Source organism: Acomys russatus, chromosome 28 (assembly GCF_903995435.1).
Source record: "Acomys russatus chromosome 28, mAcoRus1.1, whole genome shotgun sequence".
Classification (NCBI taxonomy): Eukaryota; Metazoa; Chordata; class Mammalia; order Rodentia; family Muridae; genus Acomys; species Acomys russatus.
The window spans coordinates 26,561,116-26,579,330 of NC_067164.1; the positions used below are offsets into that span (position 1 = coordinate 26,561,116).

At 34.9% G+C, this 18,215-nt stretch overlaps 1 protein-coding gene across 5 annotated transcripts in view; it reads right to left on the reverse strand.

Moving 5' to 3' along the window:
* Positions 1 to 2,525: 2,525 nt before the first annotated feature.
* Positions 2,526 to 18,215, reverse strand: part of Cpsf6 (cleavage and polyadenylation specific factor 6) — a 31,294-nt gene continuing 15,604 nt past the window's right edge. Inside the window, exons 5-11 of one of the 5 annotated variants that reach the window (XM_051170836.1) lie at positions 17,214 to 17,387; positions 16,977 to 17,087; positions 16,039 to 16,543; positions 15,571 to 15,686; positions 14,255 to 14,408; positions 11,080 to 11,269; positions 2,526 to 4,560 (exon numbers count right to left, since the gene is read on the reverse strand). In XM_051170836.1, coding sequence (XP_051026793.1) covers positions 11,083 to 11,269; positions 14,255 to 14,408; positions 15,571 to 15,686; positions 16,039 to 16,543; positions 16,977 to 17,087; positions 17,214 to 17,387 — 1,247 coding nt within the window. In that variant the 3' untranslated portion in view covers positions 2,526 to 4,560; positions 11,080 to 11,082. Of the gene's footprint in view, positions 4,561 to 10,552; positions 10,997 to 11,079; positions 11,273 to 14,254; positions 14,409 to 15,570; positions 15,687 to 16,038; positions 16,544 to 16,976; positions 17,088 to 17,213; positions 17,388 to 18,215 lie in introns of those variants that run through there. The other 4 variants (XM_051170834.1, XM_051170835.1, XM_051170839.1 and 1 more) reach the window with 4 other exon arrangements.

Sequence of the window (18,215 nt, forward strand, 5' to 3'; positions counted from 1 at the left end):
CCTTGTGCACAGAAATCTTATGAAGTCACCACATTCAATAGCTAAAATCTCAAGACTTTCTTTGGCCTTCTGATATTAGACAATTTATTTACAAAGGGTGGTTATTCAATAACTCATGGGTACTGTAATATGATACAATTTTTCGTTGCTAAGGGTTTTCCATAAAAAATTGTAAAACAACTTTGTAAGGCTGTACTGGGCTGTAAACTACTTTGCTAATACACCATGGGATGCAGAGAAAGAAATAATAGACCTTTTTAAGGCTAAAGTCATAAATGTTATAGTTGCAGTCCTCAAAATACATGATTCACCCCAAAGGACCATTTCCCATTAAATACCACCTGAGTACTACAATTTTCAAAGTAAAAAATAAAATAAGATAAACAAACATGAATTTATCACTGTATTTTAAAATAATTGAATACATAAATGCTGAGAATTGTTATGCAGGAACAGTGAGGCGTGTGTGTGTGTGTGTATATATGTATATATGTGTGTGTATATATATGTATACACACACACACACACACACACCCCTTCAAAATAAAATATTTTTTCCTAAAATTAAGGGTAAGAGTCTGTCCAATTATGAAGTGAATGTAATTTACTCCCATGGTGGAGTTTTAGGGTGTAACATGAAAAAAATGCTCGTAGTATTTACTATCCACAGGTACCATTCAAGATTTGTGTGACTTCGATTAAATCTTACCTAGTATTTTAAAAGCCTCCCAGTACAATATAACTAACGTAGCAGGAAGTCTTTAAAATACTGAAATCTGCCTATATGTAACCAAGAGTTCATACACCCCATACAAAAAAACAGTAGATAATATATTCAGTGAATGCCAACGACCTGGAACTTTAAAGAAACATTGGGCTAAAACAAACCTAAACCAATCTGAACATAATACAATGGCCTGAATATTTTGAATATTCATAAATTCATATTGCTTCTTTCTAACACAAGAAAGAAGAGTATAAGAAGTATAAGAACTTCCTCCCAGAAGCCTAGACGCTTAGTACATTTTCTATTTTGACTTAAAATGAAACTAATTCTAAATCTTTATTTAAATAAAATCTAAATTTTAAAAAAATCTCATGTTATGAACACAAAAAAACACCACATATAAGGCCACATCTCAATAAATTCATAATTTTTGGTTGAATGTTTATTTAAAAATCAGTCTAAGGCTTCTAGGAGTCAAGTTGCTAAAAAATAAATACACCAGTGTTTAAACTGAATATTAATGTTAACACATACACTATAAGAACATAAAAATAGAATGCTTTGCTACAAAAATCCTACTTAATATGTTTTAGCGTAAGTGTCTAGTATGTACAATGAATAGGCGTGCATTTAGTAAAGTACATACAACCAGGGGAAACATTTACAGAGGACTATAGGTTGCAAATGAATGTCATGAATAAAATTTAAAAATCATTTATCTGTGTAATAGCAAGAATCTCAACACTGTATTCTCAGTAAAGACTCAGAATATAAACTTCCTCTTAAAATAACTTAAGCTGAAGCTTAAAACAATATTGGGGCCACCTTGTAAGATACACAGATGCAATGACCATTTGGGTAACAAAACTAAAATGCCAAGAGCACTCCAACAGAAGAGTCTTGCAGTAGCATCTCATTGTATGAAACAGCATGTACTTAGGTTATTGGCACATTCAAATACACAGGGAAAGAGAAAGTCTTACCCTTTCCAACAATTTCCCCCTTCACTATAAAATATTATACAACATTCATTAAAATGTTCATGTTTAATTTTAGAACTGACTTTAAACTAGTAAAAGCTAAAGCAACAGTCTCCATAGGAGAATCAAATGAAAATAATATCTTAAGCTACATGTTATTTGTGAATTCCAAAATGTAATCAACTGCTTAAGAACATTCTAGGTGAAAGAGCCATTAAATGAGCTAAGATACACGATCAATAGCTATGGCAAGTCGCTCAAAATCTTGATGAAAACTGACAAACACTTGTATATTTACACTAAAATAATCCTTTCTACAAAAGTATTTCCTTTCCCTCAAAGCAGTGTATTGAATTCAACGTGCTGCTCCAGGATAAACACCATGTGAGTGCTCTGCCACTCATCTAACTTTGCTACTAGTTGCAAGGAATGTGACTGCACAGCACTAGGCAATGCTAGGATTCAAGATAAACTCAAGCTGGTTTTCATGGCCACTATATAAACTCTCCCTCACTCCTTTTTGATCCTCTCTCTCGTTTTTGTTGTTTTTTGGTGTCTTTGCAAAGATTTCTCTCTTTGGACTGCTTTTACACATTAAAATAACAGAAGGGCTTTGACAAATAAAACAAGGCTTGAAATTTTTACTTTTACTGTTATACATTCATGTGTTATCACGTAGGAGACTTTGCAAATTTGGCCAAACCAAAGTTATTTTATTTCTTCCTGACAACACTTAAAATAATCGACTAGCAGCAGCACTCACACTATCTGCAACCAAAGTCACTTAATGGAATAAGCCAAGCAAAGAGAGGATGACAGAAAGGAAGCAAAAGGTTCAACTGATTTAAAAACAAAAAAGAAAGAAATGAAAAGCAATGAAAGATTAAAATAGTACAAAATCTCCAGTTTCATTTCAAGTATATGTATTTGTGATTCCATTTTTAAAGTTTTCAGAGAAATTTTACCCTCGTGGACATTTTACTTACCTTTTAATCTTACTATTAATTAATTTCCCTTGTAAACTATGTCCAAACGTCTTCACATTAGGGTATTGCAATTAAACTTTAAAAAAAAAAAAAAGCTAAGAAATGACAAAAACTTACAATACCTATACACAAAACAATAGATTTTGATACAACTCTCAAATTAAAAAGGCAACTACATTTCAACAAGATTAAACACTTAAGAAAAATCATTTCTGAGAGCTAACAACAGTTCTTCTAGTAAACACCAATGATCCCTTGCCCAAACACTCTGCTCACAAAACGTTTTAAAATGAACTGGCAGTGGTATGGATGTTTTAAAACTAATTTTTGAGTACTTTAAAAGCAGAAACGATGAAACTGAAGAGAAGTACAAATCTCTCACGCTGCACATTCTCTCTAGCCATGGTACATACCTTAGGCATTGCCCTTAGATTGAGACAAACTTCAAAGTCAATGCATAATATCCAAAGATCTCTCATAGGTAAGAAGATCTTTAAAATATATTTAAAACAAATTAGCTTAAGGATTTTTATTTCAAATTTATTTAGTAATTCTAATTTTTACCTTTCTATAAAAATAGGTCATCGAGTTGACCATTTGTCTGGTAACTTTGCAGAACACATGCTAGCCAGGTGCTTTTAATACAGCCTTTTATTATAGTTGGCTTTAAGAAGTTCAGCTCATTAACTAACTCTCAACAAGCGTAAATCAACAAGGTTACAGGAATATACATAGAATTCCTTGAACCATGAAGACAGGATGTAACTGTAATCCCTTATAACACACACTCAAGAATCAGCCCAATGTTAGTAAACGTCACACCCTTCAGAAATCTTTATCAAACAGGGTTTCTTTACTCATTTATCTGCTGTATGGCCGTATTCACACTGCCCATGGCACCATCAGCATGATACAGTAAATTACTGCATCAAATCAGAATTATCAAAGTCTCTCTTAAATGCTAGCAGTTCTCAATTAATTTTTCAGTATATCTGGGTTGTAATTAAGCTGCACTACTGTAGCAAATACATGAATTTTTACCAAAAATGTTACAACCTCAAATTTTTTTTTACCCCTAACACATTGACTAGATTGCTGTATCTGTCAAATTTCAGTTTTTACACGGTTACATACCATTCAGCAAAATCACAAGCTAACTAGGTAAAAACAGCTAGAAAAGCAGAATATAGAAATAGTAAATACCCATGTAATCACCTATTCTAATATCAAAATCAAGGGCAAGAGACACTTAATTAGTTATGTTTAATTCACTGAACGCAAGATTAGATTGATGCATATCCAAACACGCTATTGCAATGCTTTTTTAAAGGACAGTAAAAATGTTGTCATAGTAACATTATCTTTAGATATTGCTGAACACAAGACTTTCCCTGAGGTGTAAACATCAAATAACTTGAACAGCTTTACACATCAGCCCCGTTAAACAGTTTATTACAACACTACATCTATTGTAATCAAAGTGGTGCTGTTTACAGACATTATCATATGAACATTTTAACAAGAACAAACTACTATAAAAACAAGCATTTACTTGACTTTTTTTCCAATTGCTTGCACATTATAATGGCCAAATATATATAACCAGTAATAAAGTTGCAAAAGCTATTAACTTTTTAAAATCACACAGGTTTCCTTCAAATAAAACAGTTAAGCAACATAAAAAATAAAGTAGAGCTACTGGTTACCATTTATGCAGATTTGCTTTATTCAGATCTATTCCTGCTCAGTTTATCCATGAATCCTTCCTTACAGGCTCAGTTCAATCACAAGAAGCAAACTGCTGGACAAGCGTCACTTTTCCCCCATGAAGACTGTTTTGTCTTGGAAGGTGTTCCTCTTCCTTCAGCTGTAATGTGTCAAAATTTGTGATGTAGATTTTGCTATTCCCCAAAATACACAGAAAAATGGCTTAGCTATACATACACAAGTCGTGCACCTACTCACGGTTAGGTATTCTAACACAAAACAAAAGGTAACTCAAACAGTAGCTGCTTGTGTGGTGGAGAAATGCTCCTTATTTACAAATTCAAAAATAGAAAATTGTCATATTTCATTCTTTTTACATATCAACATTTAAAATTCAGTGAAGACCATTACTGTATACAATATGTGCTAATTTTAAAAAGAAAAAGTTACAATAACAAATGAAAACAGAGCAGCTACTGTTTCTGTGATGATTGAGAACAGCCATAAGTCATTTTCTAAAATATGCATACTACAAAATAAGTGGGAAAATGCTTGGATTTGAATGTAGATATTTTTCATTCATCCACATATCAACTTATTTGACAAATGCTGAACTGAATATAAAATGCAATGAAATTCACAAATTAACTGTATTTGACAGCATACATGAAATTCTGCCAATCTGTTATAAATTAATGGAGTTCCATGTTACAAAATTTATAAATAAATACCTCAGATGGACATTAAATCTGACATCCACATACAAATCTTTAGACACAATACATAATTGAGACATTACTTTCATCCTATTTCAGCTATATCCACTAACCAAACATAAACTAATGAGCATCTACAATGATAAATTTCATTGAAAACTTACATAAAGGGGGAGAGGGAAAACCAACAATAAAATTGATAATATAGTCTCAGTAATACATATTTATGTAAACTTCAAGTTAATGTCCAAAAAAGAAACATTAATTTTAAAAAATAATCACTGAAATACCAAATATTTAAAATACTAAAAGGGTATTTTAATGTTTTCCAAAAGCATACAATGCTTAGTGGCATTGTCCTAAAAAAATAATTTTCAAAAGATTCTCTGCTTTATAATCAGGAACAATTTTTGTGACAACTACAAATCTTTGTGTTCATTTCTCTACTGCGAGAATCTTAAAAGTATCAGTATGCATACACATGTTCATACTAATAAAACCTTAAATCTTGAAAGAACAAAAGGAAAGGTTCTTTCTCATCTAAATACTATGTATCTGCATATTTTTAGAGATATTTACGCTATTTATAGTAATCATCTTTTGTACCTTTGATTTTATATGTTGATGAGGCTTATATAGGAGTTATTTAACAGAAGAAAGTCTACAACATCAGTTTTCAAATGTTTCACTTTTACAGGTTACAATTCTTGTAGGTCTTTTGGTTTGTCTTCTGGGATAGATACAAAGGACTAAATCCAGCACTACACACACACACACACACACACACACACACACACACACACACACACACACACACACACACACTCCACACACACACAACCTACTCTAACAACCTACACTAACACATCCAGCACTGGTGAATTTTAAAAACAGTAAAGCATTAAAGGAAGACAAGGCACATGTTTTATTCTATAAAAAAGATTACAGGAAAATTCATAAATCCTACTAAAAAGAAGTGTTGTCTCTCCTAATATTTCTGTTGTGTTGTAAGGGATGAAGAATGAATCAATCACTGAGAGAAAAATTATTTAAAGTCACAGTGCAAGGAAAGGGATATATATGCATGACCCCAATGGAAACTTACTACTTTAATACAGGATATCCTGTTTGTGAGGTCATAATATACATATTTAGGCAGAACTAATAATGCACTCATCTTTTCCTTCATTATATTACAGATAGGTCTTTACTAACTGGTAAACCTTAAATTTTCACCATACAGACATAAAATTTAGGGAATAGTTTAGAAGCTTTTATTTCTAATTCTAAACACTTTACATAAACACAAATTTTACAATCTTAAATGGAAGCAAAATTTGAAGGCAATACAACCCATTTTCAATTCCGTACTATAGTCTCAAATGTCTAAGTAGACAGCTACATAAACAAAATTATCAAAAAGCTTAAAAGTAACATATACATTCAATGCCCATAGTAAAAATAGCATTTGCTCAAATCTGTAATGTCAAATTCACACAATTACTTGCTTTAGCTCTCAGTTATAAAGGAACCTATGTGAACAGCTGCTAAAGGAACTAAAGCAATGAAACTACACTTTAAAGTTAAAGCAATAAAACGTCACTACAGAGTGAGATGCCTACATTCTGAGATAATGTGCTGCCAAACCATCATGAACAGCTCAAATTGAGTTTGTTACTTATAGATGCAATCTTAGCATTATTCGTCATTATTCATGGTAAAATTGTCTTTTTAAGTAAAACATTCTAAATCTATTTGATGAGAATTCTCATAGGTTTTTATGTTGGGTGTCTTTATTTCTGAAACAAGGTCTTACAGAGGCCTGGCTAGCCTGAAACTCTACATGTAAACTAGGCTCACCTGAACCTCACAGAATCCTCTTTAGGTGCTGAGGTCACAAGTGTATATTATCATAGTGAGCTCTTGCAGATTTTCATAGTAATGTGCCAAATATAAAAGGATTCTCACATAATTTTAGAAATGCAATGCTTTCAAATAAGTAAAATTTACCCTTCTAGATCTTAAATTTTCTCCTTAATGAGGAATGGGGATGAAGGCGGAAACAGAAGCATATAAACATAATGACTCTTAAGCTTCATCTTATGTTGACACAGTACATAAAAAACAATTGTTTATTACTGATGTTCACAAAAGGCTCCTAACTACTGAAACAGTTTGTCTTTCCTGTTTTTCTCTTGTGTTTTAACATCATACTTACCCCATTTCAACTAAAGTTTGTTACTACTCTACAAAATACACAATTAAGTAGTCTATGGAACTGGCTGCATAGAAATAAACTCCATCACAAAAAAAGAAAAAAGCTTGGTGCCAAAGAGTCATCCAAAAAATATGGACATTTCAAAATAAACTGTTTGTTGCTTAGAATTCACCCACTGTCAAGATCTTGTTTAACCACAGAAAGCAAAAGTGTAAATTTGAGTAACATGAATGACAATCTTCTCTTCCTGGTTAGTAGGTTTCCTTTCAACAATGCTAATTGAATATTCATTTAAAACATTAGTTATTCAAAACAATCCAATATACAAACTAAACAATGGTAGGGAGTTCACACTGAGATGAAGGTGAGAAAGCAAGGTGACTCACATTGGCATTGAATTTTTTTAAGACAGAGAACATCAATTATTTATAAACAAAACTATATTCTTAAACCACAGTGAGCAAAACACTATACATATATATCCAAGAGATCACTTCCTACCCTCTCTTTGTCACTTCAAGTAAGACAGTGTAGGGTCAAGATAGATTTTACAAATACTAAAACCATCATCAGGAATCAAAAAATAAACTGAGCCAGCATAGCAAAATGAAGCAAAGCAGTTGAGATAGATGGGAAAGCATAAGAAAACAAAGCTGGGAATACTAGGCAGGAAACAAGTGATCTAGAGTTATAGAAGTAATTTTGAAATCCTGTGAACAGTTTTCACTCCCTAGGCAATGAAAAGAATTTCATTTTCACAAAAGCTTCAGCATAACACTCCTAAGGAGGTGGTGCATCTTAATAGAAAGGAAATGCTTTCCTTTGGGCTTTCTCCCAAACTAACAAAAGCTATAATATAATCTGAATAAGCAACACAAAGCATCCTAAATTCTGTGCAGTAAATAAATCCAAGTTAACGACATTTATGCCAGCAGTAATCACAGCTATTTTACTCAGGTTCCAAACACAGTGGGGGGGGGGGGCAGTAATCACTTGAGAACATGTGAATCTCATAAGTTAGGAAGAGGAGCCTGAATAAAAAGCATCTAGAAAAAGAATTTGCTTTCACTTTTCTTCAGTACACAAAACTCAGTTTAACAGAAACTGCTGAGTGGGGCTATTCTAAAGCAGTAGTAAGTTAAACAAAACCTAAAGAAAGGACCTCAACTATAACTTCAACAGTAACATTACTTCCATTAAGAACACAACCTTACATCTTTTATTTTGCTCAGAGTGGTCTGAGAATAGAGGCAAAAATTACAGTATATGAAGCACAACGCATTTACACTCTGAAATTTACAAAACTTATTTTTTTTTCTCATTGAAGTATTATTACCCATTTGAACTTGAGTATGGAATGCTTTTAGAAAAACTAATACATTTTCAAATGAGAATGCTATTGACATTACCCAAAAGTTCAAACACAAAAAAAAACTTAGAATGGGACAGACATTAACAGCAGCATCTCCCTTCACCCACCATCATCACTCATTAGCATATTACATTATTAACTTACACAAAGACTGACATTTACTTTATTGTTGAAGTATTTCTTATTCCATTTAAATTTTACAAGGAAGTTCAAAAGGACTCATATTTAAAAACTTCTAAAGAGGTCAACAGACCTTATAATGGTAATAAAATTTGCAAATAGGTTTGCACTCCAATATATGTATTTATCCCAGCCCCCACCCTCTTACTCACATCTACTTCTACAATACCTCTTGGAATATAGCAAAGGTACAATGATCCAGGAAAGAATCCTCTTTCCCCCTCTAGAAAGGCTTTCGTAAATTTTGCTTGGATGAAGGCACACACAATATTACAATTCAATTCTGATTAATGTACAAACAAAACATGGGATTTGGGAAATGGTACATCACTGATTGCAGAAAACATCAACTGCATACTAAGAAATTGTAGTTAATGCCTGAATGACATGGAACTCAAATCATGAATATTTAGGTGTATACTCTCAACTGGATTGTAAATTCAAAGGATGTAAAAATTAACAATGAAATTTTCAAAGGAACATACTTGGTTTACTGAATTAATTTTATGAACACCCATAAGGAAAACTGCTACTAATTAACTCTACATATGAACTGGTTGGATGGACACACTGAATTACTGGAAATGTATCCAAGTTTCACTATCATATCTTTGGTACTATAAGATGGCTGATAAACTACAAAGCCTAAAATAAATAAATAAATAAATAAACAAATAAATAAATAAACAAATGAATAAAAATACAACTTATAGACTCTGTTCTTTATTAAATGACGTATCAGACATTTCATGCGATAACTTGGCCACAATCCACCTTAAGGGATTTTTACTAGGAATAAAAAAACTTCATTTAAAATTCAGCTAAGATTTAAATGATACAACATTCAGTTTTTATACCAAAACAGCACAATTTTAGTAATTTTAAAATAGAGAAATGTTTTGAGTATTAAAATTTTAATGCAGAGTATAAGTAGTAAAAAAAGTTTTTATAAATATTCAAGGGCATATTTAATATGTAAGACAAAGTATTAAAATGGGCTTTCTCACTTCAAAAAGCCCTTAAACTGTAAGGTTACTAACTTATGTTCCATAAAAGAATTACTTTTCTTTTTCAAAAAGGATCATGTGTGTTATATGAGAAACTGCTAGTGACAGAATTACATACATGATAAAGCCAATTACAATTTAAATATTAACAATTTTCAGGACTGAATTTTCAGTACGTTTCTGTAAAGAATTTAATTATAAAGGACTTGTTTTAAGTCTAACTTAATTCAAATATTCCATTAATATATGAAGCTGTTTACAGAATAACCTGCCACATACAAAAGATTCACAGTGCTTTTTCCCCACTCTTCATGAGTAAACACTGTTCACAAATACAAAATAAAATTACATGTAAAAATGAAGTATAAACAGACAACTCATTTTACTTTATGAAAAAAATGTACACAAGAAATTTTTTAAATACAGAAAAAAAAAGACAATGATTATGGCTTATGAGTGAAACAACAAAGAAAATTGTTCCCAAGTATTTCTAACTTGGGATGTCTGGCTTGGCAATTACTTGGCAATGTAAAGTTTTTAGATATGTAACCTGAACCCACTTTATGTCTTCTTTGCAAATAAAAAGATAGTGTTCCTTTAAAAAACAAAAATCAAATGCTAGGAAAAAAATTTTTTTTAATTTTTTAAGGAAAAAAAAGCACTTTCAATGCTGAAAAACAACCTTTTGTATTATAATCTATTATAGTGTTAGATTTTCTTAAAAAGTTTCAGGGACAAATGAAGTTAGTTCAAGGAAGAAAGGATAGAAGTTTTATTTTTAAAAATCCAAGCACAAAAAAACTCATTTCTGAAACAATGCCCTGGTAATTTTGGATTTTAAATCACATGCAAACAATGTATGTGATTACAACAATCCCAATTTTCAAATTTTAGAAGTAGACAATGAGTCCTCTTGATTATTTTTATTGCTTTAAAACCACAATCTGAGTGAAATCTAAAAGTCACAGATAACTCATGAATACAATATTTAATGGAAAAAAGGTTAAATGTTTTTTACCTGAAATGGCTTACCTGTTTTCAGACGTTTCCAGAAGATTAAATCAGAACAAGTACTTGGACCACTTAAAATGTAGGTATATTTACTGTATAAACAACAGCCTTGGAGTTATAATTACTGTTAAAACACACACACATACTAAATAAAATAACAAAAAGGAATGCCCACCTTCTAACGGTGACGGTATTCTCGCTCTCGGTCACGTTCACGATCCCGGTCCCGATCGCGATCCCGATGTCTCTCTCGTTCTCTGCTTCTCTCTCTGTAATAATCATCATGGCGATCTCTACTCCGAGATTTATGACGCCGACTCTTTTCCCGTGATCTACTATGGTCCCTTTCTCTTGATCGTTCACGTCTTCTAAAAGAAATTACTGGATTAATGCTGTCCATAACTGTAAAGCTTCGAAAGACATTCAATACAGTTTTCCTTTTATCACTAGTTTTATTTTCCATGGTTTCAATTACAAGTGAAGCAGTCTAAATATAAATCTAAAATTTCAGTAATAAAACATTGTTATGCCATTCTGTTAGCTGTAGGAGTAGAGAAAGTCCCAAGTGAGTAAAGTTTTGAATAACTGTGTTATTGACATGGCCTTGGCCATGTGGGGACCACAAGGCCCTAACCAAACCCCATGAAACACTGGCAAAGGGGGTTCCCATACAGACCAGGCTCAAGAAAGGTGGTCAAGCTGTACTCAGGAGCCCAAGTATGAGTGTTTAGGAATAAATTGGTCAGTGAGCATAAAGATTAACAAAGGCAGCTTCCTCTAGGACGGTTTTTCAAATAGCAACTGCTACTCTACAGAGACCACCTACCTAGACAAGTCTGCCCCTCCCCCAGTATTGCACCTAATATATGAAGTTCCAAGTTACAGGTTGCAGTGGTAGCAGAACCTTCCTGATTCTGGCTCTCCTGAAAATGTATCTGTCCTTTCTTCATTCACTTGCAGTCCCTAGTCATGTTTCCAGGACCCAAGCCACCTAGATTGAGGTATTCATCATCATGAAATCTGTCATCTTGCTCCTCCCTGCTTGCTTGTGAGCCACTCCATGTCCAGTGTACCCACACTATATGCTGTGTGCTCATTAATTATTCAGTATCTGTTGTAAGGATCATGACAGTGCAGTGCTTATGCTTGAATAACCTTTGGATTACTAATAACAGTTCCCAACGTGTGAAGTCATGATGCTGAGAGGCAATTTGGACATTGTTCCTTTAAGTGAAAATGAAAAGAAAAGTCATGCTGAGTTGGGCATGGTGGTGCACGCCTTTAATCCCAGCACTTGGAGGTAGAGGCAGAGGCAGGCGGATTGCTGTGAGTTTGAGGCCAGCCTGCTCTACAAAGTGAGTCCAGGACAGCCAAGGCTACACAGAGAAACCCTGTCTCAAAAAAAAAAAAAAAAAGAAAGAAAGAAAGGTCATGCTGACATCACTGTGGTCTACAGTGTGGACCCATGAAATAATGAATAAAAAATAACTTACACTACTTTTTACCACATCTTAAAAACCCAAAAACCATAGCCAAAGTTTATAATAATTCTATTAGTTTAAGTAAGAATTTTTCTGAACCAGGCAACTAAACTTAGTGCTAAGCTCCTTGATCAAGCTACATGTTCCCGAAATGAAGACAGGGCTTGATATGGTCACTAGCTATGACAAATTTCTTCACAGATAGATATTTACACTGAGCCAGAAAGGTAATAACAAAGTAAAGGCTGTGTCCAACATAAACTCCTTTCTCTGAATTAAGTAAGACACTACCTCCAGAAGAAGCACACTAAGGACAGACAGAAGCATGATGTGGGCAACTGGAGAGGTGGCTCAGGGCTATAAACACTGGGTTCTCTAGAACACAGGTTCAAGTCTCAGTGTCCACATAGTGGCTCACAACCATCTCTAACTTTAGTTCTGGGGGATCCAAGGCCCTTTTCTAGCCTTTGTGGGCACCTAGCATGGTTGGTGCCCAGCCAGGAATGCAGGCAAAATAGCTGCACATATGAAATCAAAATATTAAAAATGTGGCTGAGTATGGAAACACAACACTGAGAATACAGAAGCAGGCTGATCTTTCTGTAAGTTCAAGGCCAGCCTGGTCCATAGAGTGAGACCCTGCCTCAAAAGAAATAGTATCGTGTAAAGATTAAACATTTACCTCACAAAATACGTAACATTTCAAGATTAGTGAAAATGCTTTTTAAAGTAACCTTTAAAAAACTGTATCTAGCCCAGTGTAGTGGCACACCCCTTTAATCCCAGCACTTGACAGAGAGAGGCAGGCGGATCTCTTTGGGTTCAGAGGCCAGCCTGGTGTACAAGGGAGTCCAGGACAGCCAAGGCTACACAGAAAAACCCTGTCTGGGAGAACCAGGGTTCGATTCCCAGTAGGCACATGATGGCTCCCAACCATCACAGACATCCTTAACTCCAGGGGACTTAATGAATGCTTTTTTGACTCCTTCAGGCACCAGGCACACGTATGGGGTGAGTATATAAACACATGCTAGCAAAATATTGATACACGTAAGTAAATCTAAACTGAAACTCTATTACAAAATAGATAATCACTTCTTTGTTCATAACTCCCTCTTTGAAAACATCCTGTCTCCTGTATAAAGCAATGTTTAATAGCTAAGCCCCTTGCAATCGGCCAACATGTGTTCAGTAAGAAATGGAAAATAATGATTAATAAAAATCAATAATCAAAGGTGGTTATAGTAAATACTACAAAAGAAATAGAATGTAGCAGACTGGATTAAGTTAAAACATGAAAATGTAGAAGAGGAGAAAAACAACAAGAAAAATGGTTCCAAGAAGGAATATCAAGCATAAAAATCAGTGAGGAGACCCATTTGACTAGAGACAGTAAATATGAGACTTAGGAGAATCAAGGAGAGATTACATCACACAATGTGCTTGAATGTATACAGTAGTCTAAAAGGAAAGAGAAGCCACATAGCTCCTTGTGTATAATTTTATTCTAAGTGACAACTTTAAGAACTTCAGGAAGCATGAACATGCATTTAGAGTTTGAAAACTGCACTCTGACTGCTGGGTATGCAGTACCTAAACTCACTGGCCCATTTTTTTTTTTTTTTAAAGTTCCATTTTCCCCTTTTTGTCTTTTTGTCTTTTAATCTTTGCTTAAAAATATTGATTTATTATACAGTGTTTTTCCTGCATGTACACCAGAATGGTTATGAGCCACCATGTGGTTGCTGGGAATTTGAACTCAGGGCCTTTAGAAGAGCAAGCAATGCTCTTAACTTGATCCATCTCTACCCCTTTCCCCCCTTCTGCTAACTAGCAGTTTTAAAAATACTTGAGACAGGAAAGTTTTACCTCGACCCAGAGCCATAGGACTTGGACTCAATTCCATGAAGGCAATCTTGCAAAGAGCTAATAAGAACTTTGCAGCGATCATCTGCAGACACTTTGGATTGTTTAATTAAAGAAATTGCTGTTACCAAAGTTTCAATAGCACTCCCATAATCACCTGCAGGGCAAAGAAAAGGTTAATTAACAAATTGTTTCCAAATTCTCATCAAACCATTTGAGAGTAAAAGTAATGAGAACTTTTTTGAATGTCTCCTTATTTACTTATTTATTTATGACACAGGTTTCTCTCCTGAACTCACTTTGTAGACCAGTCTGGCTCCACCTTCACCTGACCTGTAAGTGTCAAAATTTTAAGGTGACCATAGACAATGACTTTCACTCAATATTTTGAAATTTGCAGAAGACTCTCATTTTCATGATGCTAGTACAATTGATGGTTGTTTCATGAAGAGGGACAGTTACTCTTTTGCAAATATGAGAACGAGTTATCTTTGGGATTCTGAACTATTAAATACCAAAGTTAGCATTTTATCTCTTCGTATATGTACAAGTGTTTTGCCTATATATGTATTTGTACCAGAAGCAAGGCTGGTGCCCACTGAGGCCAGAAGAGGATGTCAGATCCCCTAGAACTGGAGTTTTAAACGAAAGTGAGCTACCACATGGGTCCTAGGAATCAATTCTAGATCCTCTGGAATGGCAGCCACTGTAATTCCTAAGCTACTTCTCCAATCCCCACAGTTGGAATTTATTTTTAACTTTGTAAGTAAAAACACTTGCCTGCATGTATGTCTGTGCACCATGTGTGTACCTGGTACCCAATGATGAAAGAGGATCCCAGCACTAGCAGTCAGTGCTCTTAACCACAGAATCATCTCTCTACCCCCAATTAGTATTTAAATCTAAATCTAATAACCTAAAATTGGTAGTCTTTCCACTACACCAACATGTGTCTTCCTTCAATACTTTAAAATTAAGTGAGAGATAATGATTTGGGAATATACAGATTACATAGAGTTAAGAGAAATATCTTTATAAACAGCACTTAAACTTTTGAGTTTGGGTTTATTTTAAACTTATGTATATGGGTGTTTTGATTACATGTGTGTCTGTCTTTACACAATCAGCGTGCCTGATGCCTGAGGAAGTGAGAAGAGGGCCTTGGATCCTTAGGAACTGGAATTAACAGGTGGTTGCGCATCAAACCAGGGTCCTCTGGAAGAGCAGACAGCTCTAAATAGCTGAGCCATCTCTCCAGCCCCTAGGTTGGGGTTATTCTTAACATAAATAGGAATGAACACTGAAACAAATATACAAACCAGCACTGGCATCAGACACAGCTCTTGAAATAGCACTGCTTGAGATTGCCCGATTTCTATTCATGATTTCTTCAAACTCCGCTTCACTCAGTGGAGTTCTTGCAGTATCCATTTCCCTACAAAAGATAAAAAAAAAAAAAAAAAAAAAAAAAAAAGTTAAATTGTTACTTAAAAGTTCTCGAGTTAATAACAATGTAAACAACTCTACCCTAAGAGTTTTTTGGCATTTGCCTTAGAGACAGTTATTACTTTTCCAGATTGGAAAATGCTATTTTTCCTACCAGATCAAGTCTAAGCAAAATCCCCCTTTTCACTGTCTTGTGGCTGAAATAAAACTGCAGCTCAGAAATCTGATCTTTCTGCAGGACAGAAATTATGTTTTACATTTCTACAGCATAATAGATTTCAGTCACGGTTCTTAATCTTTCACTAACTAAACAGTTTCATTTACTACATATATTAACTTACCTCCCAGGGGGACCATAGTCACCCCTATCATATGGTGGAGGTCGGCCATATGGGTCTGTTGGTGGTGGACCTCGACTATCTGATGTTGGCATGCCACTATTAGTTGGTGGAGGGAAAAAAGCAGGATTCACATGTGGAGCTGGTGGTGGGGCACCTGGAGGTGGTCCCGGAAGATGTGGAGGAGGAGCAAGTGTAAGGGGAGGCCCTAGTGGACCTGGTGGTCGAGGTGGAAAGGGGCCTGGCGGTGGAGGTGGCCCCTGCTGTGGAGGCGGTGGACCTGGAGGAGGGCCGTAGCCTGGAACTGGAGGTGGAGGCCCAGGAGGAAGAGGACCCAACGGAGGTTGCCCAAAGGGTTGTCCAGGAAAAAGAACTGGTGGTGGAGGGCGGTCTCCTCGATTAGGAGGTCCTGCTAGAGGAGGTGGCAGAACCTGACCAGGAGGTGGAGGACCTGGTGGACCAGGTGGGCCTGGAGGCCCTAAAGGTGGACGTGGTGGAGTCTGTCCAGCTACAAAATAAAGGAGAAAAAAGGAGAAAAACACTTTAGTAATGATTATTTAACTATTACATTTCAACAATATACTTCTAAAGCAGAACTTATAAACCATGACTCTCTCTTTAAATGAAACCCATATAGTAATGCTCTAATAACTACAAAGGTGAAGAATACTCTTACAAATTTAATTAGTACAAATAATGATTAAGAAAAATCACTAGAACAAAAACTTTATTAATATCTTAATGCTTAGAGTTATTTTCCATCTTTCTGCATACACACACGTCTTACAGTGAAATCACCCACCTTATATTCTACTCTGATGCCAAGCTAGAAAGTGAAACAAGGAAAAATGGTCTTGAAAGGATTTTTTAAGAGGTAAGAAAATAAGACGGATGTAAATATTCTATATATAAGTCAAGCAAGTTTGGAGAAAAATAAAGACCTTTTAGGCCAAAAATGGGTATTTCCTCTATGCTGTGCCCAATATGCCATGGAATCCTAGTTTCCAGGAACAAAGGCCGAGTTCCTTTAACAAGATGCTTGATCAAATTTCCTGGGTTCCAAAAATAGCATAACAAGGAGAGTAAGTCACATTAATAATGCATTACTTGAAAAAGAGAGAAAAGGAAAGAGGTATTAGGCAGACATGTTTTCTCTATGATAAACTTAAAAGTTTTACCTGGGAAAGGTGGAGGTGGCCCTCCTGGTCCTGCTGGCCCAGGAAATCTGTCCCCACCAGGAACAGCCCCTGGAAAACGGCCCCGTCCTCTACCACCTTGTGGAAATGCTGCACGTGAACTGCCTCCTGGAGGACCAGCTTTACCTTCCCCAGACATTTGTCCTGATTGTGTAGCTGCAAACATCCAAATACTCATAAATAGCACTTATTAAAACAGTTTTCTGAATTGTAACCATTGTTACTATTGAAACTATTTCAAAGTTCATTTATATTATTTATCAATTTGCAGGTGCCTTGGACCTATGTGTGTAAAGTACTTGGCTAGGAAATCATTTATTTAAATATTTCCTTAGACTTTTTTGTTTGTTTGTTTTGTTTCGTTTTTTGAGACAGGGTCTCTCTGTGTTAGCATTGGCTGTCCTGGACGCGCTTTGTAGACCAGGCTGGCCTTGAACTTACAGCAATCCATCTGCCTCTGCCTCCTGAGTGCTGGGATTAAAGGCATGTGCCACCACACCGGGCTATTTTCTTAGTCTTGAAACATTCTAATTTAGATGTATTTCCACTGAGTAGATCAACAGGTTGCTTTTAAAATTCCATACTCTGCAGCAGCCAAGACAAGAAATTCTTCAATAGAAATCTTAATTTCAATAACAGATTATTTCAGGCCATGTAATATATTATTCAGTTAAGTATTAAATGCTAAAAAGTTATAACAAAAACATTCACTTAAATTTCTATTAATTACATGAGTTATCCACCCTATCTCTCTTTTTTTAAGTGTATAATCGCAAGTCTCTTCTACATGTTTTACCAAGTAACAAAAGGTCTTGGTGGCAAGAAGAAAAATCAGTAACTATCTTCACTAGCTATCACTGGCCTCTCTCTGTATCAGAACATGTATACATATGAAAGGCTCCTCTTCTCTAAGAGTGAGACTGCAGCTTCCTTTCTCTAAGAAGGACAGGACTAGGATAACAGCACTAATGTAGCTCTTCAAAC